Genomic DNA, 24,139 nt, shown 5'->3' with positions numbered 1-24,139 from the left:
CAGTTGAGAGTATGCAAGTGCAGGAGTTTAGGAAAGACAGCATACTGCCAAAGAATCAGAGCAGTGATACAGGAGATCTCTCTTGTCCTCATAACAGATCATTCTCTTCTAAAGGAGATTTCTATCTTTCCTCTTATTAATGTGAGGGAAAAAGTTAAGTTTCAAAGCATATTTCTAGATTGAAGTAGCAAGTATATGACACATTCCAGTAGGGGGCAATAAGACAGATAAACTATATACAATTTAGCATAGACCTGTTCAGAAAAATATCACATATACTAGGAAATAAATAATATACATGTGGTTTGAACACCTTGCCCTACATTAAACTATGCAGTTCAATTTACTGTTTTCATCCTGAGACACTGGGATGTTATGATCAACCTTAGCCAGGGAGGGAAAGATAAATCTAATATATTTCATTTCTAATCATAGATTTAGGAGCATAGTATATCATGATAAAAGTATTCAGTGAAAATTAAGGTACTGTCAAATAATCTTACATTAAAAATGAACCAGTATTTGGTAAGGTTAAATTCCATCTTTAAGGAAATCACACAAAACATTTAAGATCTTCTCAGCACAATTTAAATTTAAGTCCATCAAATGGGGAAATTTCCAGTAAAATGAATCTTGTATATTGCAATTTAAAACTGACAAGTTAAAACAGGCAAAACTATGTGTGTGAACATTTACAATTATGCTATATACATTTGTCAATCCACTCTCAATTCTTTGCAGATACTGCACAGTCAACAGTCCAAGTGTCATTCATTGAGCAATATTTTGATTAACTGAAAACGTAAAAAAAACCTAGTTTAATTCAACTGTATATTAATTATAGTAACTGAAAGCTCAATTTGGAGCTTTGACTAAAAAAAACTGAAATTGTGAACCGCGCATTTTTTTTTTTACAAAGAGAACTGTTAAATTTAGAATCATAAAATCTCTAGTTAACTATCTGAAAAACTTCAGCTCCAGAAAGGTGATTTTTATAGTATAGTACATTGGCATCATTTGACATCCCGATGCCAAGTTGAGAGACACAGTCAAACAACCAATATTAGTAAGTAGTAGGACTACACAACCCAAGGCTGGATTGTTGTAGTACTTTATTTAAGCAGTCTGTAAGAAGGAAAATAATGTGCATCCCTATCATATACATTTATGTGTAAAAATACTAAGGATGTACAGTGTACAAAAACATTTCATTGCAGTTTTTCACATCCTTGTGGGTCATATACTTCAGGAAATAAACAGTTATGTTTTACAGACAGTAATACAGTTCACTAAGGTCCTTAGTCCCTTCTGCTTACAATCCTTAACCATATGACTAGATCTTTATGGATTTAATGATAGAACTAGCAAGGTCAAGATCTTTCACAAATCCTACACTACACGGAGGCAAAATTAATGACAAGTTTAAGGATTTAAAATAAATACTTTACATTTTTTTCATGCTCATCTGTAATACACTAGATAGCAGATACAGGAAGTTCTGTTTTAGACAGTACAAATAGTAGCAGCAAAGTGTGTACATTGAGGTGTAGTATATAGACCCTGCAGTTAGTAGTGGACCCCACCTTGTCACCTTGCCAATATACTGTATGGATGGCCTCAACAAGGAGTGGTAAACCTTGTGATGCTGCAAATAAGGTGAATACATATGCTATAGTCATAAAAGCATTTAGATTCAAAATGCCACAGGAATGTGACAGTAAATGGATTAGTGTTAAAGCAAAGCTATGGAGTCTTTACAATCAAACAGGAATGCCTGTTGTCCAAAGATGGCTGCAGTACAAGAGGGCATACTCAGTCTGGAATGGTCATTGGAAAGTGAATTCTTGATCTAGACTTTACAAAGTAAACAACCAAAAACCAGTAAGTTCAGCAAAGTGTACACCTTCTAATGGATAGACAGTTTGTAAAACCTAGTTAAAAAAAATCTAAAACAGACTAGCACTATAAAGTTGGTCAACCACCATATTTAAACTTCCAGTAATAACTGTTCACTGATGGTGAGGTTTATCTGACAGAAAAAAACAATTACTACTAAAAATAAATACTACGTGTATATTCAACGTGTAAAATTCAAAATTAACACCAGGAAAAAAACTGCTAGTCCACAACTTGATAAGCAAATATTGCAGGTTACCAACTGAGACTGGGTAAAGCAAATAATCTATCCACATAAATTTGGTGAAAAGTATAAATCTGAACATTATGCCTATCTACATTCTTCAGCCACCATAAAACAAGTACAGGCAGAGGTGCAAAGTATCCATCCATCAAAGTTGTAAAAACAAAATCAGTGATTGCACTTGATAAATCTATAACAAGTCTGCCGGACTGACTAGTCAAGCTATCAGTTACATGGGTTGGTACAAACATTAGCAACATTGAGAGGGATTGTGACCTGGTAAATGTTCACAAATTCCCACTGTTAGCAAGTTATAAATGATACCAACTTGTTTTGTCAGTGATATGTCTAACAAAAACCTTGCATACTTGTCATACATCACAAACAAATGCTTGCTATGAACAGCAGAAATTAAAACATAAGGTACACAAATAGCATCAAATGTTTCTATTTAATTTTTTTCATAATTGTGAAAGTTGCCTAATGTCTTCTTCAGCCCCCATTAAAACTCGGTTCCATTTAGAGGCTGAAATGCATAAATGCTGCATCATGTACAATACATCCTATTAGGACTTCATTTGTTTAAAAATACTCTTTGCAGGACAATTATGTCAAAATAGTAGGAGGTAACAGCTTGAATCTTCAGACTGACATTTAGATTCATGCAGAAAACATTCAACTTGAAATGATTCCTGAAGATGCCCTGACTCTGAAATCAAGTATAGCTCAAACTCTTAAATTGTTCAGGAATGATTTCCAGTGATACACCATGACAACAGCTGAGCAGCAGAAAAACAAATATGGTCCTATTCTCTTCCACTGGCAGAATATGAGAACTGGGGGAAATGTGGTCGCCTTTCATTGTCCATGCAGTCCATACCATCCTCATCATCTGTAAACAAATTGAACGAGTAAAAATATTGTCAGGCATTTACTTTATAATAGGCCAAAATGCTTAGATCACATTCCAAACTTCATACACTGTAGCCTTTTTATTTAAAAAAAACTTCCTTGAAAATGATTTATACAACATATTCTCTTTATAATTGTACAACCCAGAGGGCATAAATATTATTCTAACATACTTCACCAATTAACCAATACATTTGCTAGTTATATCAATACCAATTATGCTGGGTTGAGGAAATACTTACTAAATCATAGTATCAGAAATACAGAGGATCAGCAAGCTTTCAAGAATGAGAAGTATTCATTATGTTGGCCAATTTACATCCAATTTCCCAAGGCAAAAGATAGCACATCTGTGAGGATTATTACGCTAATAAGAAACCTGGCACATAGATTTTTTTTAAGCTTCTATTAAAAATAAAACAGAAGTTGATCTATTACAGATTTTTATTTGACTCAATTTAAAACCTCCATTCTTTTTGTAAAATCAGAAATTTAGCATGTATTACATTTATATTAATCACAATATAGTGGATTCTGGTTAATTGGGCCATCAGATAATCGGGGCAGCCACTTATTTGGGACAACTCCTAAAGAACAAAAAATAATAGAGAACATTGCAGGGATTCTCTGTTTATTTGGAACACTCTACCACTTAATTGGGGCAGGAGAATGTTGTCGAACAGTTTCTAACTAGTGTCAGTCGCATGTTCTTGTGTAGCCAATGGACACTACACCATGCTTAGAGCTAATAGTTTTTAAATAGCGTCCATTGTGTGTGTTTGTTTTCAAAAAGCAGTGATTTTTGGCGCTGATAGTTGGCAAAAAATAAGCAGAAAAACAATTCAGAGCTGTTTGCTGACCATGGTTTCAAGCATTCAGGCACAGAGATGCCAGAACTGGCTGGGAGTGAAAATGACACGATTTCACTACTTCATTAAGAACTAAAGGAGAATTTGAAGGTATTGACAACCACCTTGAATGTTACATTGAAAATCAATATTTGGAGGATGCAATCATCAAAAGCAGTTGCATGAAGGCAGTCTATTATCTGCAGTAGAAGTCTGCATGGTTTTTTTTACAGTAGATCAAAAGAATATGGCAGTGTATACTGGATGAATTTGTCCATTGATAACTATTAATAATGAATAGACAGTCAACGTCTTGGAATGAGACCATTCTTCAGGACTGAGAAGGAAGAAGGAAGACGAAAAGGTTAAAAAAAAGGTGGGAATGGAAGGAGGCTAGCTGGAAGGTAATAGGTGAAGCCACGTGGGCGGAAAAGGTCAAGAGCTGGAGAAGAAGGAATTGGATAGGACAGAACTTTCTACAGGGGCACAACTGAGAGCATCCTGGCTGGCTGCATCACTGCCTGGTATGGGAACCATACTTCCCTCAATCGCAGGTCTCTGCAGTGAGGGGTACGGACAGGCCAGCGCATCTGTAGTTGTGAACTTCCCACTATTCAGAACATTTACAAAGACATGTATAAAAAGGGCCCGAAGGATCATTGGGGACCCGAGTCACCCCAACCACAAACTGTTCCAGTTGCTACCATCTGGGAAACAGTACTGCAGCACAAAAGCCAGGACCAACTGGCTCCATGGCAGCTTCTTCCACCAGACCATCAGACTGATTAATTAATGCTGACACAACTGTATTTCTATGTTATACTGACTATCCTGTTGAACATATCATTTATTATAAATTACTATATATTTCACATTGCACATTTAGACGGAGACGTAACATAAAGATTATGAAGGATGTAAGTAATACAGTCAATGCAATTCAATTCAAGAGTGGACCACAGGATAACTGAAGGAAGAGGGGACCCAGGGGCAAGTGAGAAGAGGTAAAAAGCCAAAGTGGGGAATAGAGGAAGTGGGGAGTGGGAGGGAAATTTGTTTTTTAACCGGAAGGAGAAATCGATATTCATGCCAACAGACTGGAGGCTACCCAGATGGAATCCAAAGCATTGCTCCTCCACCCTGAGTGTGGCCTCATCTTGGAACAGGAATGGGAATTGGAATTAAAATGCTTGGCCACTGGGAAGTTCTGCTTTTGGCAGAGGGAGTGGAGGTGCTCAACAAAGCAGTCCCACGATTTATGACAGATCTCACTAATATAGAGGAGGAACTAATAGTTTTAAAATACTGTAGTAGCACTGACAGTGTTCTAATTTGTTCTGTATTTAAATACATAATTTGTTACTCAGTTTCTCTTTTTTGTTTACACCTTTTTAACCAATTTCAAGAAAATTCAGCTAATTGGGGCAACTGCTTAATTGATTCAAAATGCACTGGTCCTGATGTGCCCCAGTTAACCAGAATCTACTGTATGTGAATTGTAATGATAAATTAACACATTAATTAAGGTAGGCTGCATATTACATAAAAATCTATTAGGAAGCTCTGTATAGCAAGATTTCTTAACTCTTCAAAAGAAAACTGAAAAAGTGGGGAATGATAAAGATTTATTGCAAACACTATATTAAATTTTCTTTCAATAGGTTAAATGCTATCAGTGAATTTATAATTGTACAAGTTGCACAGTGCTTTTCTGTTCTTTGAAAATGAAGGGATTACTTGGAAATAAAAATGCTTATTGCAATACCTGAAGGTAATCTCTCCTTGAAATGATAAATACACATTTAAAAATACAGAAAAAATGTATTTTCTGCAAAAGATTAATATATTCTTCAAACTGTTTGAAATCCTTGGGTTTGCTCAAACCTCATGCAAAGAAGGTAATGATAAAATGGACAAGTAACAATATAAAATCAGCGCACACATCGCTTAATTGTCCGTGCTTCTAAAGCTCCCATTCAGGTAACAATAGTTATCTTGTTGTCACTATAGATATGTTTCCACTGAATTGCTGCCTGATGCATACTTCTAGTGTGCTGGGTCAGCAGGAGGTATAGTTCCTTAAGGTGAATAAAAGAGAACCAGTTTTTGGTGAAACTTTTACCTCCTTTTTCCTGTTATTCTTTTTAATTGTTTCCTAAGACATTTTGGGGAACTAAATAATCAACATCAATATTGCAACAGAATAAACTGATTAAATATATATCGCATGACTAAAAAGAAACAGAAGATATGAATGTATGTACAATGTAGAGTCACTCACATAAGATATATTTATGTTGCTTATATAAAGAGGAAAAAAATTCTACCAACATATCAAGCAAAGGACTGGTGACAGGTAATGGTTTAAAAGAAAAAAATAATGTACTTGGGTAGCTCCTAAACTAAACTCTGATTGTTCTCTGTTTCTGTGAAGAACTTAAGCAATATGTCAATCATTTGTTTATTTTTTATATATACACACACACACACACATTATATGTATATATATATATATATATATATATATACACATATAAAATATACACACACGCACACACACATACAAGGCTTTCTCATTTGTTAACAGGATAATACTCACTTTTGGCTGATATTTTCATTTATGTGCTATAAGTCATTATGATACAATTAACCTAGTGGTCCATCAGCTAGCTTCGTGACTAAGCTCTGTAGATAACTATGTTTCAGGCACTCAATTCTAGACATAAATATTTAGTGATATAAGTATTCTCAGGCTCATGTTTTAATTCTAATAAAAGATATAGGTTATTAAGCACCTCAAAATGCAATCTAAAAGATTTGTGTACTATGGATTTCTTCTTAGACAGTCCTCTAAACTGAAGAAGTCTTACTTCTGATTTTATGGGTTTCAGGATTGCAGATGAAGCTAATGTGGGATTCACACCACTTTACACAGATGGGGAAGGTGCTGATTGACTGGGTGGATTTGTGAATAAGTAGTCTAGTCCTCCTAACAGTTATGCAGGGCTTCTGTACTCCCTTGATACATGCCCTCAAGATTCTCAATACCATTCAAATGTTCCTCCCCCCATTTTGGATGGTCATGGGTCAGTGTCTCAGTGGGAACCATCCCCAATGAAAACAAATGTCAAATAAGGTATCATGACCATAATATTTTTCTCAAATCTCTGTCATAATGTTGCACCTCACTTCCAACAAACTTTCTGTAGTAGCGGAGCTATATGCCAAATCCGATGGGAAGCTGTTTGAAGTGTGGCAACTACACTCTAGAACCAAGGTTAGCCAAACCTCAGCCAAGCTACAGTATGCGGATGCACCCCCAAGTCCCCACCTCATCATTTTTACAGCAGGTTCTTTTCTCCTCTAGTATCTATTCCCAATCTACCTCTCCCAGGCTCCTGTCTTAAACTACGAAATCCACCTTCCACCAGTTTAAGGTCCTAACAACTTTTAATCTTACTGACGTATGGTCACTGCTCCCTTGGGATTCCACCATAAATAGTTCAATCACATGTCTGTCATCATACCTTGTGGTTTAGAACAGCCTCCTTCCCAAAAGGGTTCTAAATACTGCTTTGGAAAATCCTCTTGAATGTATTTTACAAGAATGCGATGAGCCATGTGAGAATGGGACAAATCAGGAATAAGAGTGTAAACGTGCATGGAGTCAGAGGTGGCAGCGGAGGTACTAAATGAATACTTTGCTTCAGTATTCATCAGTGAAAAGGGCTTTGGCAATTGTGGGGATGACTTACAAAGCAGACTGAAACGCTTGAGCATATCAAGTCAATTCGCTTTTTATTGTCATTTCAACCATAAACTGCTGGTACAGTATACAGTAAAAATGAAACAATGTTCCTCCAGGACTCTGGCGCTACATGAGACAACACACAACTACACCAGACTACAGACCTACACAGGACTACATAAAGTGCACAAAATAGTGCAGGGCAGTACAATAATTAATTAATAAACAAGACAATAGGCACAGTAGAGGACAATTTCAATATGATAATAAATGATGTAGTTGTCAGTCTAGACTCTGCGTATTGAGGCGTCTGATGGCTTGGGGGAAGAAACTGTTGCACAGTCGGTCGTGAGAGCCCAAATGCTTTGGTACCTTTCACAAAATGGCAGGAGGGAGAAGAGTTCGTATGAGGGGTGAATATTAAGAAAGAAGATAGAGCTTTTGAAAGGTATTGCGTTAGACAAATCACCAGAACCGGTTGATATATACCCCAAGCTACTGTGGGAAGCAAGGGAGGAAATTCCTGAGCCTCTGGCGATGACCTTTGCATCATCAAAAGGAACGGGAGAAGTACCAGAGGTCTGGAAGGTTGTAAATGTTGTTCCATTGTTCAAGAAAGGAAGTAGAAATAACCCAGGAAATTAGAGACCAGTGAAGTTTTACCTCAGTGGTGAGCAAGTTGTTGAACAAGATGCTAAGAGGCAGGATTTATGCGCATTTGGAGAAGCATAATCTGATTAGTGATAGTCAGCACGGCTTTTTACAAGGGTAGGTCTTGCCTTACGAGCCTGATTGAGTTCTTTGAGGATGTAACAAAACAAACTGATGATGGTAGAGCAGTGGATGTAGTGAATACGGATTTCAGTAATGCACTTGGTAAGGTTCACCATGCAAAGCTCATTCAGAAAGTAAGGAGGCACTGGATCTAAGGAGAACTTGCTTTTTGGATCCAGAATTGGCTTGCCCACAAAAGGCAAAGGGTGGTTGTAGATGCTTCATATTTTGCATGGAGCACGGTGACCAGTGGTGTTCCACAGGGATCTGTTCTGGGACCCCCCCCCCCCCCCCACCTTTGTAATTTTCATAAATGAACTGGAAGAGGAAGTAGAAGGGTGGGTTTGTAAGTTTGCTGATGACACAAAAGTTGAAGGTGTTGTAGATAGTCTGGAGGGTTGTCAGAAGTAACAGCTGGACATTGACAGGATGTGGAACTGGCAGATGGAGTTCAACCTGGATAAATGTGAAGTGGTTCATTTCAGTACGTCAAATTTGAAGACAGAATATAATATTAATGGCAAGACTCTTGGCAGCATGGGGAATCAACAAGATCTTGGGGTCCGCATCCACAGGACACTCAAAGCTGCTGCGCAGGTTGACAGTGTTGTTAAGAAGACATGTGGTGTGGTGACCTTCATCAATTGTGGGTTTGATTTCAAGAGCTGTGAGGTAATGTTAAAGCTATATATTCACTTGAAGTACTGTGTTCACTTCTGGTCACCTCACTACAGGAAGGATGTGGATACTATAGAAATAGTGCAGAGGAGATTTACAAGGGTGTCGCCTGGATTGGAGAATTGGATGTGAGAATAGATTGAGTGAACTTGGCCTTTTCTCCTTGGAGCAACAGAGGATGAGAGATGACCCGATAGAGGAATATAAAATGATCAAAGGCATTGATGGTGTGGATAGCCAGAGGTCTTTTCCTGGGGCTGAAAAGGCTAACACGAGGGGGCATAGTCTTAATGTGCTTGGAAGTAGGTACAAGGGGAATGCCCAAGGCAAGTTTTTCCACACAGAAAGTGGTGGGTGTGTGTAATGTGATGCCAGTGACGATGGTAACAGCGGATACAATAGGGTCTTTTAAGGTCTCTTAGATAGGTACATGAAGCTTAAAAAAATAAAGGGCTATGTGGTAGGGAAATTCTAGGCAGTTTCTAGAGTAGGTTACATGGTGGGCTTAACATAGTGGGCCAAAAAGCCTGCAATATGCTGTAGATTTCTATGTTGTGGTATTATGTTTCCATCACTCTCCTCAAACAATACATTCTAAGATTTCAATACCCTATGGATGAAAAAAAAGCATTTCTCAAAATCCCCACAATGTTTCCTTCCACTTATCTAAATCTCATGTCTCATGCCAGTGATGTTGTTGGGGTGGAACTGGACTCTCTGACGGTGGTGCCTGAAAAGAGGATGCTGTCCAAGTTGCATGCCATTTTGGACAATGACTCCCATCCGCTCCATAATGTACTGGTTAGGCACAGGAGTACATTCAGCCAGAGACTCATTCCACCGAGATGTAACACTGAGCAACATAGGAAGTCATTCCTGCCTGTGGCCATCAAACTTTACAATTCCTCCCTCAGAGTGCTAGACACCCTGCGCCAATAGGCTGGTACTGGACTTATTTCCATTTGGCATGATTAACTTATTATTATTTAATTATTTATGGTTTTATATTGCTATATTTCTTCACTATTCTTGGTTGGTGCAGCTGTAACGAAACCCAATTTCCCTCGGGATCAATAAAGTATGTCTGTCTGTGACTTTATGCACCACTGCATTCTCACTTTCTACATCCTTCAATTTTGTACTCCTCAATCAAACACCTCCTCAGCATTCTCAAGGAAAGTACACTTAAGTTTATCCAATCTCTCTTACTGAGTCATAGAAAAGCACAGCACTGAAACAGGCTCCCTGGCCCATCTACTCTGTGTTGAAATGCTGAAACTGCCTAGTCTCACCGACTTGCACTCAGACCACTGCGCTCCATACCCCCACCACCCATGTGCCCTACTGTTCACTGTGTAAGATTTACCCTGGCTGATCCTACTGAAATGCAACACCTCACACTTATCTGCATTAAATTACATCCATTATTTTTCAGCCAACTTTTCCATCTGGTCCAGATCCCGCTGCAAGCTCTGAAAGTCTACCTCTCTGTCCACTACACCCCCAATATTGGTGTTACCTGCAGATTTGCTGATTCAGTTAATGACATTATCATCCAGATCTTTGATCTTTTTTACAAACAACTTCGGACCCGGCACTAATCCCGATGGTACTCCACTAGTCACAGACCTCCAGTCAGACAGACAACCATATACCACCTCTCTCTGGCTTCTCCCACAAAGCCAGTGTCTAATGCAATTTACTACCTCACCTTGGAAGTCAAGTGCCTGAACCTTCCTGACCAACCTTCCATGCAGGATATTGTCAAATGCTTTGCTGAAGTCCATATATACACCATTCACCACCTTGCCTTCATCTATTTTTCTGGTAACTTCCTCAAAAAATTCTATACGATTAATTAGGCACAACCTACATTGTACAAAGCCATGCTGACTACCCTTAATCAGTCCCCATCTATGGGCGTAACTACCTTTCACCCATGTCTATCACCCCTTCAGTCTCCTGAATGATCCAGAATTCATCCATTACCTGCACCAACTCCTTAACATGGAGTGTTAGAAGCTGCAGCTGGGTGCACAGCTTGTAGGTGAAGTTGTCAGCGATACTGAAGGTTTCCCTGCCTTTCCACACCCCGCAAGAGGAGCATTCACCCAGCCTGCCTGGCATCCTTACTGCTCTAACTGAGCAAATATAAAGGAGGAAACAATAAATAAACTGGAAAAAAAATCCACCAAAAACACGAGGAAATCTGCTGGAGATCCAGAGCAGCATACACAAAATGCTGGAGGAACTCAGCAGGTCATGCAGCATCTATAGAAAAGAGTAAACAGTTGGTGTTTCGGGCCAAGAGTCTTCTCAGGCTTCTTTATTCTGGCTTTTCCCCTTCCTTCCTTTAGAGTCTGAAGAAGAGTCTTGGCCTGATAATGTCGACTGCTTACTTTTTTCCATAGATGCTGCCTAGCCAAAAAACAAAATCCACCTACAGGTTTTTTGCCCTCTCTTGAACAACCTTCTCCTCGCTGAAGCCTTGAATAGCTAAAGCCTCAAATAACCACTCTAACACTGTCCATGCCAATAAAAGCCGCTCCACTTGTCCCTGCCTTATTTTTATTTGTTCAATCGCTGATTGGCATCATTCAAAATACCTATCCCAGTGAATCCCCTCTGCACCCTTTTCAATAGAATCATATACTCATTATGTGATAACCAGACTGCACAGTGTTCCAGCTGTAGTCTAATTAAAATTTGATATACAGTAGTTGTACCACGTCTGTTTTATATTATATTCTTAATTAATGAAGGCACTTATACCTTGTATTTTCTTATTCACCTTGTCTGTCTCTGCTGCTACGTTTGGAGATCCTTGAACATAACCAGAGAGGTAACGTAGTGGTAAATGTGGCACTATTGTAGCTCGGGGTATTGGAGTTCGGAGGTCAATCCCAGCATCCTCTGCAAGGAGTTTGTGTGTCCTCCCCATGGAATGCATGGTTTTTTTCCGGGAGCTCTGGTTTCCTCCCACAGTCCAAAGGTGTACCAGTTGGTAGGTTAATTTGTCATTGTAAAGTGTCCCATGATTAGACTAGGGTTTATCTGTGGGTTACTGGGCGATGTGGCTCAAAGGACTGGAAGGGCCTATTCCATGCCGTATCTTTCACTAAAATAAAAAAATATATATAAATCTGTTCCTCAGTACTTTCTAAGGTCTCATCACTTATCCTAACTTTATTGGCTCTCCTAATTCCATGCTTTTAAGGGTGTTACCATGTCAATGTATGGCAGTGCACTCTAGCAGGGCAGGCTGGTAGGAAACTTCTATCTTGTGGGTATTAAGTGCAAGAACCATCCACTCATATGCTTTCAATGAACTACCATGAATGTAATAACGCCATGCATTGATACATTTGTGCTTTGGACTCTTCTCTGCAAAAATCAGGAAACCACTCTCCCTCGTTCTTATTCACTGATACATTTCCAAGTCAGGTTGGTGTGCAGCTTGAAAGATGACCTGAAGATGTTGCTGATCCAATGCACTTCATCCACTTATCCTTGTGTTTTAGAAGTGCTGTAATATCTGCTTAGGTGACATTTTGTAATGGTATATCATGCAGTAATGCTGTATGAAAGATGGGTGATGGATGTACTGCCAGTTAAACAGTCTACTTTGATCTGGATGACACTAAACTTCTTGACAAACAAGTGGAGAATAATTTAGGGATGGCACAGTAGCGTAGTGGTTAGTACAACACGTAACAGTAGTAACAGCAACCCGGGTTCAATTCCTGCCGTCGTCTGTAAAGAGTTTGTACATTCTCTCCATGACCATGTGCATTTCTTCTGGGCGCTCTGTTTTCCTCCCACAGTCCAAAGACATATAGGTTGGTGGGTTAATTGATCGTTGCATATTGTCCCATGATTAGGCTAGGGTTAAATGGGGGTTGATGGGAAGTATGGCTTGAAGGGCCTGTTCCACTGTATCTCAATAAATAATAATAAATAAATTCCTGATTTATGTTCTGTAGATGGTGGAAAGTCTTGGGGTATCAGGAAGTCAGCAATTTGCTGCAAAGTAACCAGCCTCTGACCTTCTCTTGTACATACAATATCTACTGTAGGCATGCAGTTGATCTAATAGACTATTTAATACTATTACTCCAGAAGCACTAGCCTTGGTAGAGTGATGTAAAACAATAATCTGAGCTGTTTGAGGTGAACATTATACATTGTATCAGAACAGCTATAATCAGATGTATCATTCGTAACAGAATTGCTTCAAGAACTACTTCATTGTCAGAAACTACCATATTTCAATGCTTTTATAAAGTCTGAGTTCTTTCCCACAATTTTATGAGTAATGACATGCTATGAAATCTAATTTCACTAAATTACTTTCACAACTGAACAGGAATTTATGAAAACAAGTTAATTGTGCCAGTTTCAGAGAGCCTAATCCATGACTTGCAATTACTCTTAAAAAAAATTCTTCAAAAGTCAAAGCCACCTGTATTTCATATTAAACACCTAGATTGTTGTAATAAACCAATACAAAATAAAATCTGCTTGAATTTTTAAGCAGTAACCAGAATTCATAAGAAATTTAAACTACTTTTATACATTGTGTTTTCTACAAAAAAGACACTGGTAGATTTCACAGTTAATTCGCCGAAATGAAACAAGATTGCTAGATGTTAAATTTTTAACATCTCATATTTTAGCTCCTCCTGTGAGCTGAATTAACAATACACATGAATCACATGCAGTTACCCTGTTTCTCTCATTACAAACAGAAATGAGGCAACATTCAGAGAGATGATGCTTTTTAAATGTTATTTTCAGCTCTATTTTACTACATTGACACAAAGGTCTAATAACATTCAGCTTACAACTTAAGGCTAGGACATTCACAAAGAGGGGAAAATGAGAACTTCTTGACAGCCTAATTCTGTCAAGTACTGAAAACTACTGTTAAACACAATTACAAACTCCATCTTACTTTGCACTGTCACTTACATTTTTCAGGAGGAGTTATTGTAATGGTCTGAGCAGTGAACTCTTCATCAAAATATCTTGTATCTGTCTCAGATGAAACCTGAGGCTTGAAAGGAGGTAAAAGCTGCAAAGGCAAAAGCAAAAGCAATTAATACCATAGAAAACCAAGAGAATATCAATAGCTATTAAGAGAGGTAATCTCTACTAGCTGAATGACTGGGCTTAAATTATGCAAAATAATAAGGCATTTCAAATATGATTACAAACATCACCTGAGTGGCTATTGATCAAATAACCTTTGAATGCCAATGCACTCAACAGGAAAATTTCAAACCCCAGCACAAATGCACACGACTAACCTGATTACTGAGGTAAAATTAAAAATCTTTGGTTTAAGGGAAAAAAAGCTAGATGTAGGTTTCTTGAAACAGGATAATAAGACATAGTTTACATACAGAATAGGCTTCAGTACAAATTCATTCAGGTTGTATCATGCCATTTTCTCCTGGAACACAACCATTTATTGACAATATTAAAACTTCTAGATCTTAATTCAGCAATGTCCTATTTTTAACTTAAAACTTTTCAATTATCCATTTCAAGTTTGATAAATGATTGCCTTTACAAAACAAAAGCAGCCCCCCCCCCCCCCCATCTTACTTTACACAGGTAAAACAGTTCTCATTAGATCAGCTTTCTCTCTATCTCTGGAAATTTGGTAATTGAAAATGAAATCAGTATCATCAACTAAAACAATCAAAGAAATTCAGAAGTAAAATCACTTCAAAACCATAGCCATAATATCTATCTATTTCTAAATACCTATTAAGTTTAAGCCTATGTTGTGTAAAAATACGTACATTTCTGAAAAAAAATTACTTCTGAAGTTCTACCTGGAAAAGCAAAATTAACAAGGAACTCAATACAGAATACCAAATGTCTCTGGTGGTCAACAACATCACTCACATTAAATGACCTAGAATCACTAACGCATGATACAGTTTCAAGTAAATTACTTAATTAGCAAACCAGAGATAACGTGTTCAATTAACATGCAACTCCAAAGTGGCATAGCAGGCCACTCCAACATACAAACCTGATATTCCTAATATTTTCAAATCTGCCACTGCCATATACATGAGAATAATTACAATAGACTCAGGGTTTTCTGATTCAGCTAACTCAATGATAAATTTTGATATTTACACAAAATATCTCACCACTTAAAATACTGAAGTGTACTACTGCAATTACCATCTTTATTAAAATAATATTGAAAAGGCTGGAATAGTAACATGTTAATTAGCTATTGAAAACAGCACTATTAATAGTAGACGTATAGGACACTGGACAAAAGGAGACAGTGGCACAACTGGTAGAAACGCTGAATCTGAGAAGGCTTCACCTCTGGTGCAGTGTTGGGTTTGCAAATTCTCCTGTGACTGCATGAGTTTTCTCCAGGCCTGCAGTCCCAAGCCCCAACAAGACATGCAGGCCGGCAGGTTAACTGACCATTGCAAATTACCTTAAGTGCGATAGTGACTGTGATAGGAATGTGAGAAAAATCAAATGGGATTGATGTATATATAGGGTACTTGGTGGTCAAATTTTTTACTCTAATTGTAAGAATGATGATGAATGACAACACTACAGTTTAGCAGGGCGGTATTGACAAACCAGAAATCAGTGGTCCCACTATCTGTATCTGAAACTATCCAATTAAAATAATCACACCTGAAGATGCACCAAGCCACTACTGGAGATCATATTGTCTTGTTACTCTGCAATGCACATTGAAATAGTTCCATTTAGACAGACAGACAGATACTTTATTGATCCCAAAGGTAATTACAGTGTCACAGTAGCATTACAAGTGCACAGATATACAAATATTAGAAGAGAAGTAAGAAAGAATAGAAAATAAGTTACCTCAAACAGACTAACAGGAGGGGTCATCACTTCCCCAGCTGCAGAGCCTAACGGCAGAGGGTAAGAATGACCTCATGTAGCACTGTCTTAGAGGCTTAATTCAAGATCCTGCCTCCAAAAGCCAATAAACCAAACACCTGTATGTGCATGAAGTAGACCATACAAAGTGTACACTTAAATTTGCTCTTTGATTCAGACTCCCTCAGCATTTACATATGCACAACATTAACCTCAACTATTACTGTTCTACTCCATACCTGGCATTCAGAGGCAGATTATTCAAACTCTTGAGGAAATAAAAGCAAAATTCTCAAGCAAACCCGAGTCACACTGATTAATGCAGGATAATTTCTGAGACGGTAGTTTCTTCATTAGGAAGAACAAATGTAGTGTAATTCTCTTGGAAATTACAGAGATGTACCATAACTTTAAAATGCTGAAACTCTGGACATTTCAATCACAATAATATTAATCAAAGTAATGAAAGACAAAGGAGGAAAGGTTTTTCAGAAATTTGTTCTGAAGAACTTCCTAGATCTGTATATTTCTGGTCCAGTGAGGAGGTAGACGCTTGAGATTGAGGTGAACTATATGTCAGCAGAGGACCACTGGGCAAGCACTGATTATTAATCTAAACCATGTGATTCAGTAAAGGATAGGGTAAGGAGAAATCTAAAAGAGAACTTGAGTGGAGGTATGGAAACATCTAAGGATAAGAACAGGTCAGATTAGGATGAAGCAGAATCAAGTACTGCTAGTCAATTCTGTAAGAAACAACTGTTACCCAATAGAAGGGTGTAGAAATAAAATTTTAAATTGATAAAGAGGAGACAAGACTAATTGACTGTCACTTAGTCTGGGTGAGAAGCATCATTGGGAGAAGTGGGAGATAAGGATAGAAGTTGCAACTGGGCTTGCCATGACCTGAATGAAAGCAAGGAACTGGATACCAAAGGACCGGAAAATGGAAAATGTCAAAAAAGTGTGGAAGAGTATGCTTGGCAACTATAGGGCAAACACAATTAGCACTTGAGTAGTTAAAGATATGCACTGCTCATCTGACCCAAATGATTTATTTGATGGGGTAAAAATGAAGGCTAACAAATGGATAGATGATGCTTAAGTGGTTTTTAAGGGCATTTGATAAAAGTCTGGTTAGGAAAATTCAGTACTGTGGCATCAAAGATGGACTAGCTTGAAGACAAAGCAGAAACCAACAACAAACATTTACCTTGTTTAAAGTGCAGCATGCTTACAAACCCATGTTTCTCACTGGTCATTTTTCAAGAGCACTGGCATTTTTTTTAAAGTACATTTTGATGATTGAGGCATGATGTGCAGATTAAAACATCCAAATATAGAAACATAGTTGATGCAAAACTTGGCAAGATAGACAGTGAAAGAAAGAATAAGATGCAATACAATCTAAATGGCACAAATCCAAGGTGTGTGAAGGAACACCATGGAGGATGTCGAGAGATACATATTCATAAAGAGAGTCGGAGAGAATAGTTAGTAAGAACGTGCTATCCAGGGATTCATAATAAAAGCACAGAACACAAATTAAACTAAATGTTTACCAAACATTTGTTATGCTATGAATGGAGTAGTATGCCCAATTCTGATCACTTCAGAAATGACAAAGCTCCTACAGATCGTGCATCTAAGATTTATTATAAAATCGTTTGAGAGATTAGGGATTATTGCTTCCAGTGAAGCAAAGGTTGAGAGGAGATGTGACTGAGCTTTTGAAAACCTAAGTAAATAGAGGGGAGGTGATCCCAATAAAAGATGGTTTAAGGATCGGAAGCAAATATTGCCAACCTTGGACAAAAATTAAGAGAGAATTTAAGGAAAAGCCTGTTTTCCCAAAAAGAGAGTAGATACGATCTGAAACTCATTGCCTTAAGGGGTGGAGGAAACAGAACCAGTCAAGGTTTTGAGAAATACAAACGTTGCAGATGGGCACAAGAAAATAATTTCCAAAGATGTGACAGAAAAAATGGAATTGACTTGATTTCTCTACTAGGACCAGGCACAATCTCAATAAGTTAAATGGCCTTTCTTACACTGTAACAATTATTTGATTTTACTAGAATTTGATGAACAACTGGGAAAGGAAAGTGAAAATGAAGTAAATTCCAATAATCTAGCACACCTGAGCCTTTGTTGGTGCTAAATTGACAGGCTTTCTGGACTATTGACCTTAGTTCTATCAATACTCTATTAATTCACTGTTTTTAAAAAACAAAAAAATGTTTCACAGCATTATAATAAATTTCCCAGTGAAGCATTTAAGTTTAAAGACAGCATGGGTACCACAGGCCTGGCAAGATGAAGAGAAATGTGGCAATTTCTAGGCCACTCTTATCCTTTTAAGTATCATCTATAAATTGTACTCAAGTCTTTAAAGAAAACTTCAGATTCAGAAGAAAGCAAACTAACCAGCTGGTGCATTCAAGAACATTTTAGCCTCTCAATCTGGCGATCTGAGGCTCCTAGCTGATTCAAAGCGGCATCTATAGAACCTGTCCCCAAGAAGAGCACTGTGCCTTACCTTAATGACTACCATCCATCCAAATGAGTGCTTCAAGAGGTTGTTTATGATGTGAACTTACCACAGAAGTGCCTTGGATCCATTTCAATTTACCTATTACCAGAAAAGGTCAACAGCTGATGCCATGTCACTGACTCTCTATTCTGTTCTGAACTATCTGGATCATACTAATGCACAAGTCAGTCTCTCTCTGTCGACTACTACCCAGTCAACAGAATCACCTCCTCCAAACATCACCAAGTTTCGAAACCTGGGCCTCTTTGCCATGCATCCTTGATATCCTTATTGGTGGACAAACGTTGGGTTGGTTACATCTCCTCCTCACTGAGCATCACAAGGGCAATTCAGGAGTACTTGGTTAACCTGTGCAAAGCAGTTCAATTAAATGGGCTACTGTGCCGCTTTTTTTGTTACCTCCTTCCCTGAAAAAATCCATGATGTCAGTCACTGATTAATCTGTGAATTTCTATAAATACTTATACAGTCCCTCAATGTAATTATAAGAGTATTTTGGTTAAATTAACTCAGTAACAGAAGAGTGAGTTCTACCTTGTGTTTAGCTGCATGCTGAAAATTAGCTGATGCAGTTCAGAGCCTTCACAGTAGCTTGAAAGTCTCCTTGTGAACTTGTTGCAGAAGATGACTGAGGTGCAAAATTTGCTGCCCAGTTTCCTTTGGGCACAATACCTTTCCCATAAAGTTAAACTAAGTAGCCTCTAATAATTCTGTTTATCCCTCCCTTCTCTTTTTCAGAAGAACATACACTACTGGTAATTCTCCTATTTTATTGTTGGCTTTTGCCCTGTAGCCAGGAAGGATTGAAAAACTACTTCCTGGCTTCCTCTTACATTTTGGGAGACATTTTAAACCCCTTAGCATTTATCCTTAGCTACATTTATTCACAACCCTCAAAAGTTAATTTTTTTTTCCCTGCAACTAGAATCACTGCATCCGCTCCCCTCTTTTGGGAGGAAAGTCAAACAATATCAAGCACCTTACCCACATCATCTGACACCTTAGTCTGGTTACCTTTTAGGCCCTTAATAGTTTTTATTCACTCTTGGATTTTTAAAAAAAATTACTTTTATCACATTTTCCCCCCTAACTTCTCTTTTAATTTCACTCTTTCTTTCATTACTCTTCTAAATTATCTGTAGTTAAACACTGGGTGGCTGACATAAGTGCAGCTTTCTCCCTCAATTAAAGATCCTGTCAACCTGACACTCTTCAAATGGAGCCTTGCTCTTTTTTTTTGTGGGAACATGTTTATCTTGAACCCCTTGAATTTCTTCAAGTAGCTACTTCCAGTCTATGCTAATTACGGCTTAATCTAATAAAAACTGGATGTGGTCCAGTGTAGAATCTTTATTCCCGTTTTCCTTTGCTAAAAATAACAATTGTGATCACTACCATAATTCTAATAGATATTCCCTTCACGTGCTAGCTTCATTCCCCAAAAGTGAATCCAGAATTCTATGTACCACAATGGCCACCGCTGTCCCATTCCGCATTCTGCCTACATTATGGGTAAAATATTATTCTGAATACATTTTATAGGGTAATTAACTCCTTCACATTTTTGTGTCCCCAAACACAGTTCCACCAATTATTGCTGTTCTTTTGTTTTGTTTTTGCAGGAAATGTGCCTTATATTTTCCCCTCTATCCCCCTACTTTCCCTCTATATATATACACACATATATACACACATACATATATACATATACACACACACACATACACACCTTTGCACAGCCAGACTAAATTTTCATTTCTTTTTTAAAACTTTGTTTGCTTGCGCTTCGAAGCCCACTACTTTTCTCTTATTTTTATTGTTTCCTGTATCCCTCCAAAATCTGTACATAGTTTCTCATTTCCCTGCAAAGCCAGATGAAATAGTTAGCATTTGCTCAAGCAAACATTCTAGTCCTTCTGAAGTGCAACCTACTTGGCACCTCGAAGGTGCACTGCTCCCAGAAACTATCCCAATACTTAGATATAATGCATTCCTCATGCACAAACACTCATCAAACAATGCTTTCATTGGCAGCATCCTATTTTTGTACTCACAAGCATGTGGAACAGAAAACAATCTGAATGTTATCACTCTTTGAAGTCTTGCTTCCTCATCTCTTTTGTAACATCTCAAAATACCTCTGCAGGAGCACTACTCTTCTGCAACTGATGTTGTTAATGTGGTTTGCAGCCTTTGGCTGCTTATCCATGCTCTCGAGAATATTCTATAGCTGCTTAGTGACATCCATAATCATAGTACCATTAAGGCAACATATCATCCTGGAATTATATCTGTGAATGCAGAAATGCTTGTTTGTGCCTCTAACAACAGAATTCCCTACACCTATCACTTGACCCTTCCTTCCATCCTATTCCTGTCCAGCAGATAAGCCACAAAGCTGTGGACACACAAGAGAGTACAGATGCTAGAATCTGGAGCAAAATAAACTGCTGGAGTAACTCAGGTCAGGCAGCATCTGTGGAGGAAGCAATCAATATTTAAGGTTGATATTCTTCATTTGGACAATGCCAAGGCTTTGTTCTAATCTCTATCCCCTAGGGAATCCCTTCTATCATTACAGATATTATCATCTGTGCCAGCTGTCTGTACCTGAGTCACAGAACCCTGATCTGTGGGGGAATTACCTTTAGAAACTTGCTACCTACAAATATTTAGTTACAAAATGGACCATAATGCCAGGCCTAAAACTGAAGCTTAAAATCCTTCAATAGACCACTTTTAGCATTTGTGGTCTGTCCAGATGCAGGCTGTATCCTCAAATTCATGGAGACCACAGGATGTGCATTCTATGGGTCTGGTATATTCTACCTTGCCTCCATTTATTAATTTAACTCACTTTCCACTTGCCTGTCTTCCTGATGTCATACTTACAGTACTTAACACAGAAGGTTAAACTGGTTCACTAAAACTTCAAGTACAATGGCTATTAGGTGCATGCCATCTCTCAGCAGAGCAGTTTTATCACTCCCACCCCTTTTATTTCTTGTAAACCACCCCTACTGCCCATCAACTTTCTTCAATAATTTTTATTTGCCATTTACACACTCACTTAAGAACGTTTGCACCAGCTTACCTTTAGGATGTAAAATTAGGGATGCGCATTCAAACGCTGGTCTTACCATCATCAAACATAACAAGTCAGAAAGCAAGATCCACTTAGATTTTCTGCCTAGTCTCAGGCTGGCACATTGTTGGATTATAAAATTCAGTTTTATATTCTGTATGTACTAACTGGACAAGTAGTAGGCCACAAGATAGTTTCAGTAGTATAGACACAAAAGTTCCACAATCAAAAATCCACACTAAGTTTGATTAATATTCTTCTCAGTACAGTCTATCATTAATAATCAAATCTAAATGAAAATGCCAATAACTAGATTGAACCTGAAGAAGAAAAATATCTTACAAAATGCTAATAAGATTATTAAATCCCAAGGTGTTTAAAAATGATGAGAGAAAATTACATTCACATATTAGGAAAATTCAGCTTTCGCAGCTGAAAGGTTCCAGGATCATGTAACGACACCATAGTAATCAACAAATCGTGAATGCAAAAATAATCCTGATAAATAATATTTAAGTTGAAATATAATAAATGTTTTAAAAAATTACTAATATTACTGTTTGAGACTTTACTCCCACAATAGAGCAATTATAATTTTAAAAAATGAATGTAGTTCACAAACCTTTTTGTCATAAACATCTTGCCAGTTGATTCCACTAAAAAAACTATGCTGCATGATGTCTTTTGCATCTTCTGGACCTCCACCAAGCCTAATTGTAAGAAAGAAAATAATTAGCAGTGCAAAAATAGTGAAAAGTTTCGAGGAATGATTGATAAGTTTGTGGCCTAAGGTAAGAAGAGTCAATTGTAGAAAACCTAGCACATTTATTTTTCAACATAGTCCCCTCCTACATTTACACTTAGTCCAGCCGTCGTGGAGTATACCGATCCTTTCTTTCTAGAAGACGGCGTCTTGGACCTCCGAAAGTGGTCCACAGCAGGGGTGATTGATAAGTGTGTGGCCTAAGTTAGAAGGAGATGAGTTATTAACTTCAAACTTTCTGCATAATCACTAAATGAGTTGAACTGCACATGCGTGTAACGAGAGCTGTATAACTCATCTCCTTCTACCTTAGGCCACAAACTTATCAATCACCCCTGCTGTGGACCACTTCTGGAGGTCCAAGACACTGACTTCTACAAAGAAGGTAAGGGGTGGGAAGTTCAAGGGGAATATTAGAGGAAGATTTTTTTACTCAGAGAGTGGTTGGTGCATGGAATGCACTACCTGAGTCAGTGGTGGATGCAGATACACTAGTGAAATTTAAGAGACTACTAGACAGGTATATGGAGGAATTTAAGATAGGGGGATATATGGGAGGCAGGGTTTAAGGGTCGGCACAACATTGTGGGCCAAAGGACCTGTACTGTGCTGTACTATTCTATGTTCTAAGGGATCTGTATGCTCCATGATCACTGGACTAAGTGTGCAAATGTAGGAGGGGACTATGTTGAAAAATAAATGTGCTAGGTTTTCTACAATTGACTCCTTCTACCTTAGACCATGAACTTATCAATCACCCCTCGTAATTCTCCTCAACTTCTAGGTAGTTCTATCGTAAGATACAAGTAGTTGCTGTCACAATAAACCTGGAATCTAATGCATATTAATTATTGATAATTACAAACAGAACTACAACTGTGTACAAACATCTTCTGTATATTACATTACAGCATTGTCTGTAATAGTGAACAGATTTTCAAGTGGTTTCTATTCCCGCCTCCAGCCCAGCACAATGCTGAGACCACAGAGGGGGAAAAAAGCTATCCTCCAAATCTTCATACCAGGAGTGGCTCTAATATATTCTTAAACTGGTTTTTGCATACCTCTCCCCAAAATAGTAGATTGGTTATCAATCTGGTGTGGTGCAGATAACAGTTTCACTATGTTCTATATCCATCCAGGATGTCCAAGACTTTTGCACAGTACTGTAGTAATTTTATGTATTGCACTGTTGCAAATAAAAGCAAATTTCATGACATGTGAGTGATGATAAACCGGATTCTGATATGGGTCTCTATTGCAAACTGAGAGTAGGAAGGGGCAGGGAGAGGGGAGGGAGTGGGAAGCAGCAGAGAGACATTCTTACAGAATTGATAAATCAATTGTTTGGAATCAAATTACTTTGCCTGGTGTCTCAGGGCTGAGTGTGTCAGCACCTGCACCAACTGCCCACCCTGGCACTACTCTGCCACCTGTTCTACACCCTCCCCAATACCATCATTTTTTGCTCCTGGCAGATTTACAACCTCATTTTCTGCTCCAAATTGAAAACTACAGTACTGTTATTATTTTTATATATATTATATATATATATAATAGACATTTACACAGCATTTTCATTCATTTATGTGCATAACCAAGAGTTGTTTAAATGGTGCTAATATATCTACCTCTACCACCACCCAGGTAGTACATTCTATGTACCTACCACTTTGTAAAAAAAAACTACCTCTGACAACACCTTATACTTTCCTCCCAACACATTAAAGTTAACAAATT

General features: G+C 38.0%; 1 protein-coding gene across 7 annotated transcripts in view; it reads right to left on the bottom strand.

Moving 5' to 3' along the window:
* Positions 1–1,067: 1,067 nt before the first annotated feature.
* The window catches only part of akt3a (v-akt murine thymoma viral oncogene homolog 3a), a 442,785-nt gene continuing 419,713 nt past the window's right edge, over positions 1,068–24,139 (bottom strand). For all 7 annotated transcript variants that reach the window (XM_073050478.1, XM_073050483.1, XM_073050481.1 and 4 more), the window contains 3 exons: positions 22,259–22,346; positions 14,072–14,174; positions 1,068–3,032 (listed from right to left, as the gene is read on the bottom strand). In XM_073050478.1, the coding sequence (XP_072906579.1) occupies positions 2,947–3,032; positions 14,072–14,174; positions 22,259–22,346 (277 nt within the window). In that variant the 3' untranslated portion in view covers positions 1,068–2,946. The remainder of the gene's footprint in view (positions 3,033–14,071; positions 14,175–22,258; positions 22,347–24,139) is intronic.

The sequence above is a fragment of the Hemitrygon akajei genome, chromosome 7 (assembly GCF_048418815.1).
Source record: "Hemitrygon akajei chromosome 7, sHemAka1.3, whole genome shotgun sequence".
NCBI classification, from domain to species: Eukaryota; Metazoa; Chordata; class Chondrichthyes; order Myliobatiformes; family Dasyatidae; genus Hemitrygon; species Hemitrygon akajei.
Note: the sequence above shows the minus strand (reverse complement) of the source record. Positions and strands in the feature narration are given on the sequence as shown.